This window comes from Octodon degus, unplaced genomic scaffold (assembly GCF_000260255.1).
Source record: "Octodon degus isolate 3935 unplaced genomic scaffold, OctDeg1.0 scaffold00107, whole genome shotgun sequence".
NCBI classification, from domain to species: Eukaryota; Metazoa; Chordata; class Mammalia; order Rodentia; family Octodontidae; genus Octodon; species Octodon degus.
The window spans coordinates 2,680,309-2,695,260 of NW_004524683.1; the positions used below are offsets into that span (position 1 = coordinate 2,680,309).

At 46.3% G+C, this 14,952-nt stretch overlaps 1 protein-coding gene across 8 annotated transcripts in view; it reads left to right on the forward strand.

Annotated features, from left to right (window-relative positions):
- The window catches only part of Ttc39a (tetratricopeptide repeat domain 39A), a 36,846-nt gene extending 29,479 nt beyond the window's left edge, over window positions 1–7,367 (forward strand). For all 8 annotated transcript variants that reach the window (XM_023724265.1, XM_023724267.1, XM_023724264.1 and 5 more), the window contains 5 exons: window positions 1,675–1,795; window positions 4,119–4,230; window positions 4,584–4,698; window positions 5,788–5,904; window positions 6,364–7,367. In XM_023724265.1, the coding sequence (XP_023580033.1) occupies window positions 1,675–1,795; window positions 4,119–4,230; window positions 4,584–4,698; window positions 5,788–5,904; window positions 6,364–6,487 (589 nt within the window). In that variant the 3' untranslated portion in view covers window positions 6,488–7,367. The remainder of the gene's footprint in view (window positions 1–1,674; window positions 1,796–4,118; window positions 4,231–4,583; window positions 4,699–5,787; window positions 5,905–6,363) is intronic.
- Window positions 7,368–14,952: the final 7,585 nt, after the last annotated feature.

Below are 14,952 nucleotides of genomic sequence, written 5' to 3' on the forward strand. Positions count from 1 at the left end.
TGGGCGTGGTGGCGCACACTTGCATTCCCAGCTCTTGGGAGGCTGCCTACAAGTCTGATCTAGTAGTGAGACTCTGAATACCCATTTTTTTTTTTTGGGGGGGGTGGAACCAAGGATTGAACTCAGCCCCTGTGCTTGCCAGGCAAGCGCTTATTCTACTGAGCTATCTCCTCAGCCCAAGAAAATGTGTTTTAAAGAGCCTGCTAAACCATGTGTGGTGTCTGTAATTATAGCAATCTGGGAGGTTGAGTCAGGATGATCACAAGTTCAAGCCTAGCCTAGGGAATTCAGTGACTTAGTGAGATTCTACCAAAAAAAAGGGGGGAACCAGGGGCTTGAGATAGCTCAGTGGACTAAGTGCCTATTTAGGCAAGTGCAGGGACCATAGTTCTATCTCCCCCCCACCCCCCGCACCAAATGCTGTGCCAGCCACTGAGATCCAGCAATGGTGGGGCATGCCTGTAATCCCAGTGCTAGGGAGGCTGAAAACAGGATTACTACAAGTTTGAGCTGTGTAGTGAGACCCGGTACAAAAAGAGCTGGATTTAATCCCCAGTGCTGGAAGGGAAGAACCTTCTTAAAACTGGGAAGCCAGAGAGTTGTCACCCAGGGTGCTGCTACCATTTTTTCTGCCACCTGTTTGCATTGAGAGGGTCAGGGAAGTCCTCGGGAAAGCTCAGCAGTGACAATGAAGCCTGGCGCACTCCTCCAGTCATGGTGAGGTTCCTCAGTCCCAATTTGCAGACCTGGAAGTGGGTGTAACAGGAGCTCCCTGGGCTACTGTTGTTCCAATAATAGGGTGCTCCTCATCTGTGGGATGCCTGCTGCTACAGTGAACTCCATGTCTCCATCTCACAGAACCTCCCAGAAAGCCTGTGAGCAGCCAGGTATGGTGGCACATGCACTGTAAGCCCAAACTCTTTGTGAGTTTGAGATCAGTCTGGGCTATAAAATGAGCTCAATTTCAGCCTGCATATCAAAACCCTGTCTTAAAAAGACAAAAAAAAAAAAAAAAAGCCTGGGAGGGTAGGCATAGGTGTCTTTACCAACATGAGCTATGAGGGGCTCTATGCTACATTAGCAGACAAGGAATTTGGGGTGTCATCACCCCTAGGCCCAGCTGTTTCCTGAGCCTAAGTGGCCCAGGCCAGAGATTACAACCACACCCAGTGACTGGCAGGAGTTGGAGCTGGTGGGCGAGGCTCCTGGTGTGGAGCTGCCCAACAGCATTTTATTCTGCCCTTGGAGAGGCAGAGGCATTGTATGAAGCCAGAGTCAATTTGGGATGGAGCTGTTTGGTCTAGGCGGGTGGGCCCCACCCTTTCTCTGGGTGTTAAGTCCCCTGTGTGACACTAGGATTGGACTTCTGTTGGGCCCTCCTAGGAAATGAGGCCTGAAAGTTGGGGAAATAGCTGAGGGGCAGGGCAGGCCTGGGGTGTCTGGTCCAGCCTGCCAGTTTTGGGGTCCCTTCTGCAGTCAGGAAGTGGTCAAGGTATGGGACAAGTCCTATAAGAACAGAGCCAAAGGCTGTTTCTCACCTGGAAGGCTCTTTAGAGGCCAATGCTCACCATACAGATAGGGAAACTGAGTCCCACATAAGCGGGGTAGGCTGGGAACGCTCATTCCTCTCTTGCTTTTTCTCATCCTCTCCTAACCTCCCCTTCTCTTTCCCAGAGCCGTGCCTGGCCTGAAGCTCAAGATTGCTGGGAAATCACTGCCCACGGAGAAGTTTGCCATTCGGAAGTCGAGGCGCTACCTCTCCCCCAACCCTGTCTCATTGCCAATCCCTGCTCTGGTGAGTAGGCTTTGTGGACTGGCCTGGAGTGGGGGTTTTAGCAATTGGTTGGTAGCCACTGCCTGGAGGGTGGTGGATAAGGGAAAAAGATGTTGGGCCTCAGGGCTTGGAAAGGGCTTCACAATTCACCTGGGACTAGAAGAGGGGCAGGGCAGAGGTGAGCAGGGCTCTGCCCCAGGGTGGTCATGGAAGGTGGGTGTCCAGACAGCAGAGCTGCAGGTTCCTCAGCTCAGAAATAGCTGCTTTCCTGGGCAGGCCACTCTGGCCTCCAGGCAGAGAGCTCACCAGCTGTCTGTGTTGTCTGACATCTATTCCAGTTTTGTCACATGAGGATAGCAGAGGTTCACACTGTCCCTCCCTCGACAGACTGACTTTTTCTGAGGGCTGCAGTCCCAGCCCATGTCAGACTCAACTTTGAGCAAATAACACCTAACAGAAGTACTGAGGCCTAATAGGCAACTAGGAAGATGAGCTGACTGTCCCAACATGCGAGCTGGAGCAACAGAATTTGTTCAGCAGCTGGCTCCAGAGCCTGTGCTCCGAGCCACTGTGGCGGCTAACTCCAGGCCTGATCTGAGCAGGCATCAGAGGTGCTTCCAGCTGCTCAGTGCTGCTGCTACTCAGTAAGGCAGCCAGCAAAGAATAGGCCTGCCCAGAAATGCACCTTTCTGGTCCTGTGTATAACCTTCGCTAAGTTCCCTCTTTCCTCAATATAAAATGAATGTAAGCATATGAATCATGCCCATTTAATAAAGCAGTTCTGAGAATTTACTGATAAAATGCGACAAAATTTTGTAAATGTTAAACTTTTTATATGGGATTTTATTTAAATCTTTTATTCTGAATATTTCTGGGTAAGTTTTAAAATACCTTACAGTTTACACTGTACAGTATACAGCCGGGTGTGGTGGTGCACACCTGTAATCCCAGCACTTGGGAGGCTGAGGCAGGAGAATCACCATGAGTTTGAGGCCAGCCTAGACTATAGTGAGACCCTGTCTCAAAAACCAAATGAATGAATAAAACAAACAATAGCATTGTTCCTATCAAATGGAGAAGGAGTTATTGTAGGAAGGGCAGGAGATATAACTGTACCAAAAATTTAAGGAAACATATTTCAAACTGTAATCTGAAAAAAATACTACTTAGGTAGGAAATGGTTTTCCATGATAGAACCAGGGAGATGGCTCAGTAGAATAAGCGCCTGGCAAGCACAAGGGCCTGAGTTCAATCCCTGGTTCCGGAAAAAAAAAAAAAAGAGAGAAGGGTTTTCCATGAGTAAATGCTTGGGAAAGACAGGCCTAACAAAATTGGGGCAGCTTTACATGCTAATCTGCTTGTGAATCTTCAGAAGAACTTATATATTTGCTTTTTCCCCTTTTGGGCACAGATCCCCAAATCTTTTTTATTTATTTATTTATTTATTTATTTACTTTTTTTTTTTTTTTTTTTTTTTTTGGCAGAACCAGGGATTGAACTCAGGCCCTTGCGCTTGCCAGGCAGGCGCTTATTCTACTGAGCTATTTCCCTGCCGCCCCCCAAATCTTTTTAATGAGACATTTACTCACTTGGGACCCCAGACAATTTGAGAAATAATGGTCTAAACTTATATTCCCTCCCTAGAATATAACAAGTGTCTTTGTAGAACTTCATACAAGTCATGCTCACATCTATTAGATCACTTAGGAAATGCTCATATGAGCTGAGAGAATTACTGTGAATAAGAATTCATGCAATACCTTCAGCTTCCTGGCTGTTGAGGCCAGGGGAGGGGGGGGGAAGGCAGGTGAGGGGTGACTAGATGTGGTTTTCAGTTCTCAGCATGCTAACTTGTTCCTACAGGAAATGGAAGGTGAGCTTCCATGACTGTACCCATCCCTTGGTGTGGGAGAGAGGCTGGCAGAGTTTTTGTCCTAAAGTGTTTCATTATTGCTAATTGGAGCAAGGAGGAAGACTTCCTAGAGGGGGTGGGCATGGCTTGGTCCTCAAAGGATGGAGAGAGGTTGAGAGAGGACGCAGTAGCACCCAGGGACACCCTGAGCAGAAAATGAGGGAGAAATGTAGGCAGCTCCAAAGAGGGATCAGGATGCTGGCCCAAGTTAAATGCTCACAGAAGTAGGGTAAGACCTCAGTCATAAGGGATGAAGTTCCCTCCAGAATCCCTTGAAGCCCATGTAGGCCAAGCTGAGACTGGTCTCAGAAGATTATAGCTAAGGCAGCCTTTGAAAACGCTCTGATCTGAACTGTCCATCTTACAGATGAAAAACAGAGGCCTGGGTGAGGCAAAATCCAGGGCTGACTTGTCTCACTCCCCTTCCCCCAGGAAATGATGTACATCTGGAACGGCTATGCTGTGATTGGGAAGCAGCCGGAACTCACGGATGGGATGCTCGAAATCATCACCAAGGCTGAAGCAGTGCTGGCCAAGTGCCCAGGTGACTGCACGCAGGCCCTTGCGCCTGCCAGAGTAGGTCTCTACAGCTGGAGCTTCCCTCTGCAAGTGCCTTCCTTCCCCTCTCCCCCTGCTAACTATCCCTTGTCTTACTGTGTTGAGTTCCAATGTCAACTCCAAGCAGCAGCGTCCCCTGGTCAAGGCCTCCAGGCCCCCACAGCCCCTGGGCTTCCCTCAGGTAGTCTAAGGCACACTCCATGCATCTGTCTGTCCTCAGATGAGAGTTTCCTGGGGACAGGGCCCATGGCCGATTGCCTGTGTGCTGGGCCCTGCAGAGCAGGTCCCTGGTAACTGTGGCAGAATGAGCAAGCCTCACTTCTTGCTTGCCCTTCTCAGAGAACGAGTACTCTGTAGATGATGAGTGCCTGGTGAAGCTGTTGAAAGGCCTGTGTCTCAAATACCTGGGCCGGGTCCAGGAGGCCGAAGAGAATTTCAGGAGCATTGCTGCTAAGTAAGTGCCCTGCCTCCTCCCACTGGGCCTGCGTCTCCTGGAAGCATTTCCAGGGCTCCTTCATCCTCACGCCCACCACAGTGGCTGCCCCAGCGGCTCCACTCACTGCCATACTAGGACCTGTGTTGGCACAGACTGTTCAGTCCCAGCTGGCCCAGAGCTGCTGCCTGCCTGCCTGCCTGCCTGAGGAAGCCATCATGGCATTTCCCGTGGGGCAGCAACTACACCCTTGCTGCCACAGTTCTATCAACCCAATCTAGCACCCTTGGAGTTGTCCTTAAAGGAACTAGAGGGGACACAAATTGCCTGGAGGAAGGACCTAAATCTGATAGGAGATAACTGAGAAAGCTCCCCAGGGCCAACATTTTGTTTCGTTTTTTTGAGACAGGGTCTCACTGTGTAGTCTAGGCTGGCCTCTAACTTTGCATGATCCTCCTGCTTCAGCCTCCCCAGTGCTGGGATTACAGGGTGGTGCCCTACCACGCCTGGCTCTCCAGGGCCAACACTTCAACTGTGAAGTTTATCCAGCACAGAAAAGCAGGGAGAAAGTTTTAAGTAGACTGGGTACAGCTTATGCAACGCCTGGACACAGGAAAGACTTGGGAGGTTGAGGTGTAGTGAGGAAGGTCCTTCCCTGTCTGGATGTAGCTGCAATGAGGAAAGGGTTGAAGATGGAATAAGGAAGCTTGGATTGAGAAAGGGCCCAGATGCTGTATTTAGGCAGCTAGCCTTTCCATCCTGTGTGGGGAGCAGGGGAGGACCCTAGGCAGGGCAGCCTGGGGTTTTATTTCTGGAGCAGCTCTAGAGAGGAGGCCAAATCAGAGCCTCCCACTTGACCCTGTCATAAGCCATGCAACCTTGTGGGGGGGAAGGTGGGGTCTGAGGTGGGAGAGTAAGCTAAGGACATGACTGGAGCCATTCGATGAGCTGAGGCCTGGGATGCAGGATGGCACCAGGATTTCAAAGGCTGGCCAGTAGGAACATTCCCAAATTGGAATTTAGCACAGGAAATTCTCACACGGACTCCTGGGAAGGCTCCAGAGAAGGACCTCAAGGAGCAAAGCCTGTGAGCCATCTCCTGTTTTACAGTGAAAAGAAGATTAAATATGACCACTACTTGATCCCAAATGCCCTACTGGAGCTGGCCCTCCTATTTATGGAACAGGGTAGAAACGAAGAGGCCATCAAACTCCTGGAATCTGCCAAGTAAGCCTTAGGTCACCTCCATCTGTCCCTCGCTCCAAGTTTAGCACTGGCTGGGGGTGGAAGAGCCCAGACAGCAGCGGCCGTGTGGAGTTCCAGTGCCAGGCCCATTTCCCCAGCACACAGCTTCCACCCACCCTGGGAAAGCTGCCTCCTGCGTTTCAAAATGAACAGTTTATAATCCCAGAAGCAGATAGTGAGTTGCTGAGGGTCACAGCACCCAGCTGCAGGGCTGCTTATAGATCATGGCTCTCTCCTGAGGCTGCTGCTTGAGAGGTGTGGGGCCACACACCCTGTTGGTCAGTCCTTCTACTGGATAGGGCTCAGCTTGTTCTTTGGACAGCACGGGGACTTCAGCCTCCTCCTTGGCTGGCAGTGGCGGTGGGGTCCTCACACAACTCAAATGGAAGAGAAGACCTTCAGGAGTAAAAAGCACATGTCTGATTCTCTGCTCATTTCTAGGCAAAACTACAAGAATTACTCCATGGAGTCAAGGACGCATTTTCGGATCCAGGCAGCCACACTCCAAGCCAAGTCTTCCTTGGAGAATGGTAACAGATCCATAGTCTCGTCAGTGTCCTTGTAGCTTTGCGCAGCACTCCTGGGCTGGACAACGGACAGAGACACTGGACAGAACTCCTGGAAACATTTCAAAAGATCCCCTCCTCCTGCTTTGCCCTCCCCTTGGGGTCCACTGGTGCTCCAGTGGGATGGCTCCAGGACATCCGAGCAAAGGCAAAGCTGGTGTTTCACCAGGTGGCCACAGGCCTTTGCCAAGGGCAGAGCAGGTGGAGCCCTCTTCCTGCCCTATCACATATACGGGTACTTATGGGTACTTGTTTTTCACTGTGACGCATAAGAGAATGTATAAAGTTTACATTTTCTCTTGAAATACATTGATTGGCTTAAAAAAACAAAAACAAAAACAAAAAACCTGTAAATCTTTGCTTTCACCCATACTAATCTGAAGGTAAATCTTTTTACATGATACCGAAGGCCAAACTGTGTTTCAAACCTTAGCAAGGTCTCAACTTCTAAGACTAGAAGGATCTGGGGAAATTTCAAAGCTCCTGGGGGTTAGACACAGAGATCGCACACGGATATCTACCACCTTACTTCTCATAGTTCATTTCACTCCCTTTGTAACGTTCCAATTTTAAAAACCAAATAAGTGTTTTCAGTCAGATGAAACTTGAACCCATCAGTAGAAAAATCAGTCTCTATGAATAGAGAACAGGGATGCCCAGGCTGGACAGCAAAGCTGCGTGGCCCTGTGTGCACCAACGCCAGGAACACTGAGGGTAAGGGCGGTTTCTCAGGAACCAATCTGCACCTTGCTCTCTGCCAGACTGAAACCCCCGGAATCATCTGAGAGGCATCAAGCATTCTTGCTGCACTCAAAGGCACATTTACTGGTTTTTTCTTAGAAACAGAAGTTATTCTTGGCCTGTTGTATTAGCTTTTTCAGTTAAGAGATAGTATTTAATAAAATTTATGCCCTTAAGAGATCATGCCACATGCTTCGGTAACATATGTGTAGCTTTAATTCTTGGGTAGGGCAGAAAGTCTTGATTAGAAGTCACATGGTCTATTTAGATGACATGGCATGTATGTGAAGTTTTTTTTCATTAAGTTGTCAACATTTAAAAGTGAAATTTCACAAAAGAATCTGGTTTCTGGTCTCCAATTTGGCAAGACTGAGCCTTAATTTCCACTAGACAGGAATCTATTAGAACAAAATAGATGTTACTTTAAAGACTTGCTACTTTTCTGGCCCTGAATATGGCCTGAATTTTTTTTTCCTGTACTAAAGATTGAACTTGGGACCTTGTGCTTGCTAGGCAGGTCTCCCCCAGCATCTGAATTTGTAACCCCTGGGACAAAGAACTCTAAGTGACCAACACCAAGTTTTATCATTCACTTATGTCAGTGTAAAATCATGTATGCAGCAAAAATACTCATCTGTGAAAATGTGTCTCCCAAACACCTGAATTCATGTTACTCAGCAAGCAATCTTGTTTCGTGGTACTAGGAGTTGAGCCCAGTGCAGTCTATCACTGAGCTACATGCTCAGGCCTTTCTATTTTTTCAAGATAGGGTCATGCTGTGAATGTGTCATCATCTTGATGGCCTCGTGAGTTGCTGGGATTGCAGCTGCAGGCCACCATACAGGGCACAGCAAACCCTTTGGAGACCTGGGGAAGGCCCAGAGGATCTGTGGTTACTACATAATCAATTCGACTCCTGTGAATGAGATAAAAGTCATGGGTTATAGGTAAATGAAGTTCACAGGAAAAAATCAAATGCCTGCATGATCACCCTTTGTAGTTCATACTTTGAGACTAGAAATGCCATGAAGATGTCTTATTTTGCCAGAACAAGTCAAAGGAATGTCCCTTACAGAGAGCAAGATTTTTGCAAGCTTTCTCCAAAGTCTGGATTGCCATGAGGCTGTTCCCAGACTGCAGGGGTGGGACAGGGTGCTGAACTGGAGCGGGCTCCACAGGGTGCTGTGAACTGCTCAGCCAAAGACAGGCTGGTCATGGCATATGATTTACAAAATGCAGTTCACAAGAAAACAAAACACAGCCCTTTATCTGAATGTTCACTGCAGGTGGCTTTGTTTTTATTTAAAAATTTCTCAGGATAGCTTCCTTGCCAACATTTGTCGCTGCTGTCCTGTTGCTGCTAATCAGCCCATGTCACTTTTACCTCTGCTGCCCTGCAGTTGCTGAGATAGTCTACTGAAAATATGTTCAAGAGTGAAACCATTAGGTTTCACCACCAGCACCACCACATGCTTCCCTTACACAGGGGACTCTGAAGCTAAGAAAAAGCTTGTCATGGGCCTCCAGTGTACTTGAGTTATTCCTGGCAGTTGCTTAACAGCGCAGACTTTCCCAGCACATGTGTTCTACAGTCAGATGATCAGGTGTTTTTGGCTTACAAACAGGAAGGTCTGAATTCTAATCTTGGCTTTGTCCTTGGAAAAAGTTCCCCTCTGAAAGCTAGCAATTTAGAAGAGTTTGAGATTCTTTCCTCCTTGCTACAGTGTAAGTTCTAACTCTGGTCAAGTCTTTTTCTGGGTTTTCATCTGCAAAATGAGGTAACCTTTCTCAATACGTGCTTGCATTCCCATGCATTTCAAACACATGGAACTGGCTTCTTAAATGGCAGTGGGATGGGGTGGGGGAAGGGCTCTGCAGTAGGCAGGAAGTGTAGCGCAAGGAATACTCAGTGTCCAAGTACCATGCCACACAGATGAACCCAGTTGTCAGGGAAGCAACTATGTAACATGATCTGAACATGCCCTTGGCAAGTCTCCCTCAGCCTCTCACTGGGCACCGGCTCTCTGCCTGGCAGGGCGCTGGTTCCTATCAGCTCTCCCACACACCGGCAAGTTTCCCCATTTCCTTATCTAAGTCAGAATGGGAAGGCTTCCAAGACAGTTATCGCCATTCACAGCAAAAAGCCACAAGCTGACATAAAAGCTAGGCCTCTAAGAGGCCAGTATCAACCCAGGACTTGGCTGAGGCCCATGTGGAAGATTCGCAGCAGGTTAAGAAGGGCACTGTAACGTTTTCAGAAAGCCCCAGACTGATGTCAGACTACTGGACACAAGAAATTAAATCCACTTTTCTCTGGAATTACTCCCTAGTTCACCAACTCAAAGATGAGGGATAAACAATAATTTCCTTGCTTTATTTTTATTGTCTGAATGTGGTACCAGGGATTAAATTCAGGGGCTATCACTGAGCTATATCCACAGCCTTATTTTTTTAAGACAGGCGGGGCCTGAATTTGCAGTCTTCCTGCCTTGGCCTCCCTCTGTGCTGAGGTTACAAGCTGTGCAGTTTCCTTGTGCTTTCAATATAAAGTTTAACAGATGCCTTTAAGTGGGTTCTGTCTACTGCTGAAAATGGGAAAGCCAAAGCACCAAACAGGAATGCCACCTCCTACCTGCAGACGCGGCTTTCCAAGGTAGGAAGGTACCTTTCTGCTTGGGTTAGCACAACTCCTTTGAACTCGGGTGCAAAGTTAATTGTTAAGCAACAGGGTAAGTACACGCACAAGAAGCCTCATTTGAAAGAAAAGTCTACTTGTAAATGAGCAATCTATGAACTGCTTACACTGTATAAACTCTATTATGTGAGAAAATGTAACAGAGTCCTTTGGGAAAGCACACAATTACTAAAGGTCTCTATGAGTGTTGACATTTTAGTTTAATCACAGCTAACACCTCAAAGCAATTGGATTTTTTTCTCCATTAACAGGCACTTTACAATATCAGACATCTTATGCTCTGGAGAAAATGGTAATTAATATTGTTACTTTGTCAAACTTCAACAAGCTGTAAAATTATTGGCTGGATGTTATACTGTTTTTTGGCCCAATGATAAAGATGGAAGAAGTACTGGCTAAGAACCAATGGAAACCCTTGCCAGGGTACAGACAGGGTATATCGGTTAACATGGTTCTCTGGACCACACAGCTGCCTGAGAGATGGGTTTTAATAAAGCCTGCACAGAGGCAGGGCTTCAGGCCTGGACTGAGGCTTGCAGTGTTACACACTTATGTACAAGTTGAAGAGAGTAATTTGTAGGAACACTGGGAAACTGGATGGTACACAATACTAAAGATACTCAAACTTCTAGTTTAAACATAAGCTATAGCCCAAGTGGTCCATCAAAAGAAAAGAAAAACTTTTATGTGCTGAGGACTAAACCTAGGACTTCACTCAGGGTATGCACTCTGCTACTGGGCCAGAGTATTTTCATCTACCTCTTAGAGATGGTGGGCTGCAGTTATCTCTTGCAAAGGCTGTGAATGCATCCATAGCATGAAAAAAGGCTGGTCTACTAACTTTTGTTGTTTTTGAGACAGGGTCTAACTATGTAGCCCAGGTGGGCCTTGAACTTGCAGTGACCTGCTGGCTCAGTCTCTCAAGAGCTGGGATTACATGCATCATACACCACCATGCCTAACACCCAACTTTAAGTGCCACCAATTACAAGTGGTAGTTCACAATAGGAGACTGGACTCAAAACTGAGGTCAGCCAATCATGGTGGCACATATCTGCAATCCCAGGGATTCAGAGGTTTGTGGCAAAGGGATTCCAAGTTTGAGGACTGCATGGACACTTAACAAGATCCTTTTAGGCTCAGGGGTAGAGTGCTTGCCTAGCGTGCTTAGAATGCAGGATTCAGTCCCCAGTAATGTCGCACACGCACAGAGCCTTAGTTGAACCACCATAGACTCTAAAATTTTAATCAGTTTGTCTAATGGGGTTTAAACGACAACTTTTGTAAAACTGCCTAAGATTAAAAAGCATGAATCTGGGGGCTGGGGAGATGGCTCAGCGGAATAAGCACTTCCCTGGCAAGCGCAAAGGTCTGAGTTCAATTCCCAGTTCCACCCCCCCCCCAAAAAAGCATAAATCATATTGCTCATCCCCCAATATACTAACGGTAAATTTACTGGTCCGTACATACTGTGTGGGAAGGCAGTGGTACAGCTGGCCTGGGGGGAGACCAGATCAAGAGCTCTAATGCTGCCATTATGGCTTCTTGATCTCTTGCTTTTGTTTCTGGTTAGGCCTGTTTTCTTGAACTGGCAGCCTCACAGGGGCAATGGTATGTGGCATTCAGCCCTCATGTCCTTATAGCTTACAGCCAGTGAGGAAGGATGTCTTTCCCTAAACCCCTATTAAAAATGCCAGGAAAGAGCCAGTGTAGTACTGCACACCTGTTAAGCTCAGCATTCTGGGAAGCTGAGGCAGGATAACAACCTGCCTCAGCTTCAAGGCCAACCCATGCAATTTAGCAATACAGGATCTCAAAAAAATGGAAGGGGAGAAAAAAAAATCAAAAGGCTGAGGATATAGCACAAGTTTTGGGTTCAATCCCTGCTACTGCAAAAAAGAAAAGGCCAGATAAGGACAAGTCAGTCTGCTGTTACTCAAAATCTGTCTCTTAGGCAAGCAGTTGTCATGGTGCTATCTCCAAACCAGCAATATTAAGTATTATCTGGGAACTTACTTGAAATAACTTCTAAGACCTAGAAACTGGGCTGGTGAGATAGCTCAGTGGTCTAAAGCATCTGCTTGGGCAAGCTTAGGCAAGCATGCAGGGACCTCGGTTCGATCCCCAGCACCACATGCCATAACAGCCCGCCCCCAGGGTGGGCTGAGCTGACCATAAAAAAAAATAATAATAAAAGACCTAGAAACTATAGGGATGAGGCATAGCAACATGAAGTTTAGCAAGCCCTTCAGGTAAACTTGATGTGTACTAAAATGGAAGTATTAAAAAGTGGGGGGAAGTCTTACTCTGTAATTTAGGCTGGCCTTGAACTGTGTAGCCCAGCCTCATCTCGAACTCAGTCAACCAACCTCCTGCCTTAGCATCCTGTGCTGGGATTACAGGTGTCTATCGCCATGCCTGGCTGAACCACTTTTTAGAATGTGAGGAAAGTACAACTGGCCTGGTCTTAGGTCCTATGCTGCGAACATGGGCACCAGGCAGATTTAAAACACTATAAACCCACTTTTATGTCCTTTCTTTCAAAAACTTATAGAACTATGACTGGCACATTCCTGACAAACGGGAATATACTGGGCATTTGTATTGCCTTTTTTCTTCTCAACCCCAAACTCTTAATGAGCTATGCTCTAGTGGGAATATCCTTGGGATAATGGTAGCTCTCTCTCCAGCAGAAATTTTCAGATTCCTTAAGTCTCTTTTCTCTATTTTGTCTTTCCCTTCACTTAACAAATATCCCATATCTTTTTAAGCATCTACTGCCCTGCTCTTGAGTAACTTATTCTGATAGGGAAGGCATGCAAGTACATAAAGAACTAGAGCCATGAAGTAAATAAAAAGGATGTGCTTTGTCTAAGAGAAGCATCCTGCTGCAGGGCAGAGTCTGTAGTTCAAAAAGACCTCAGACAGGTGCGAGCTTGCCACTTCACCAGGCACAAAGCCTACTGATCCCAGTTAAGGAGTTTGGATTTTATTTTTACCACAATGGGAAGCTATGATAGTCTTAAGCCAGGGAATGACATCATCCAATCTAGTCACTTAAAATTACTCTAGCTGCTGTGTGAAGAACTGATTACATAGGGTTAAACATGAATATAAGCCTCCAGCACCAGTTTGTTTTGCTCACAAAAAATAAGTATTTCTTTCACCAACTACTGAAGTTAGAAAAAAGAATGCTTTCAGTAGATTAAGTTATAATCACTAAGACTAAATGTTGAGTTCACATTTTGTGTTCTTTGGCCTTCATGGGAAATCAGGAGCCCAGTTTATCAAAAGCCGTAAACACAAACTGCATTTTACCTCAAAGGAAACTTCAAAGCCTTTAATTCAATATTAAGAAAGTCCTAAGAGGACTGGCAATAACAGCCCATGTGAAATTATCAGCCCATCTGGCACCTTCTCACAACCAGGAAGAATGCCTGGGAGTTATCACCACTCAAGCCCTTACAAATAAAAATTAACAGGGCAACCAAGATCCATGAGGACCTACTCATTTATGAAAATCACTTCACTGTTAACACCGTAGCTTATAAACCGTTCACTGTTTAGCTACTCTCATGGATATAGGCTCATTATTCTGCCCTGTTTCAAAGCTGAGGAATGGGTTTAATCCTGCAATTGGCAGAATGCAGCCTGTTTCTAAGTCTCTTCTGTGGAGCACTAGAAGCCAGCCTCAGTAGTCTGGTAACACAGTCCAACCTTCTCAATTCATACAATGCTGAGAACTTACTTTTGGTCCTAAATGATGGGATTAGTTACACAGTTGACCCCACATACTGGGTTTTGCATAGCCAACCAAAACTCTTTACAGACATTCAGAACACACTGCTATTCTGACTTTTAGAGCAATTCTTCATTGTATTTGAATTCTTTTATTTATATTGTGCCAAGAAATCTGGAGCCTGTAAGCATGGTTACAGAAGGGGTCCAAGTCACACAGGTGCCCTTTTTATATGATTATAAGCGGTTTACCATGCCTAGAGTGTGATTCTAATTTATGATACACCTTTATTTATACCAAAAGAAAATCCTGTGGAAATTATATGATACTGAAATGTCTCAGTGAATAGTAACTTTTCTTTTTTTTTTTTTTTAATAGTAACTTTTCTTAAGACTGTAATGTAATGAAAACTTCTCTCATAGTGCTCAGGGGCCAGGGAGATAGCTCAGTGGAATAAGTGCTTCCCTGGCAAGTGCAAGGGCCTGAATTCAATCCCTGGTTTGGGGGGGGGACACACCAACCCACCCCCCCAAAAAAGTGCTCATATAAACCATATGTGGCGGGGCATAGTGGTTCACGTCTGTAATCCTAGCACTTGGAAGGCTGAGGCAAAACTGAGTTCCAGGTCAGCCAGTGCTGCGAAAGGAGCTCAAGGCCAGCTTGAACTGCATAGTGATACGCTGTCTCAAAAAGACAAAAACCACACTAAGCCAAACCAAAACAGCAACCAAAAATCCCCACAACCCTCCGTGAAGAAATAATTTTTCTATTTTTTTGTATTTAGTACAGGTTCTACAGGGCCTCACTACACAGATCAGATTTGTAATGATCTGGTTTAGCCTCCCAAGCACACGAATTACAGGTGTGCACCACCACACCCAGTCTCAATCTCTGGCTCAGCATGGGGTGGGGGGGGGCAGGGGGGAGGGGCTGGCATGGCCACATCCCCATGTCTGTCTTACCAGGTACTTTAATCTGCTGAGCTATCTGGCCAGCCCTAATGACCATTTTAAAAATGATTTTAGTGAATAGCATTCATTAAATATATTCAGCTAATGCCCTGAGCAAGTGCCTATTGTTTAGTAAGAATAAAGTGTATGAATAAACTGTTTGCTAATTTGAAACCCTTGTAAAATTTCAGGCCAAAAACTAAGTAAAGGCTGGGTATGGTGGTATACACCTAGAATCCCAGTACTTAGGAGGCTGAAGCAGGAGGGTAGCCTGGGCTATGCAGTGAGTTCAAGGCCAGCATGAACTGCACAGCAAGACCCTGTCTTTCACCAAAAAAA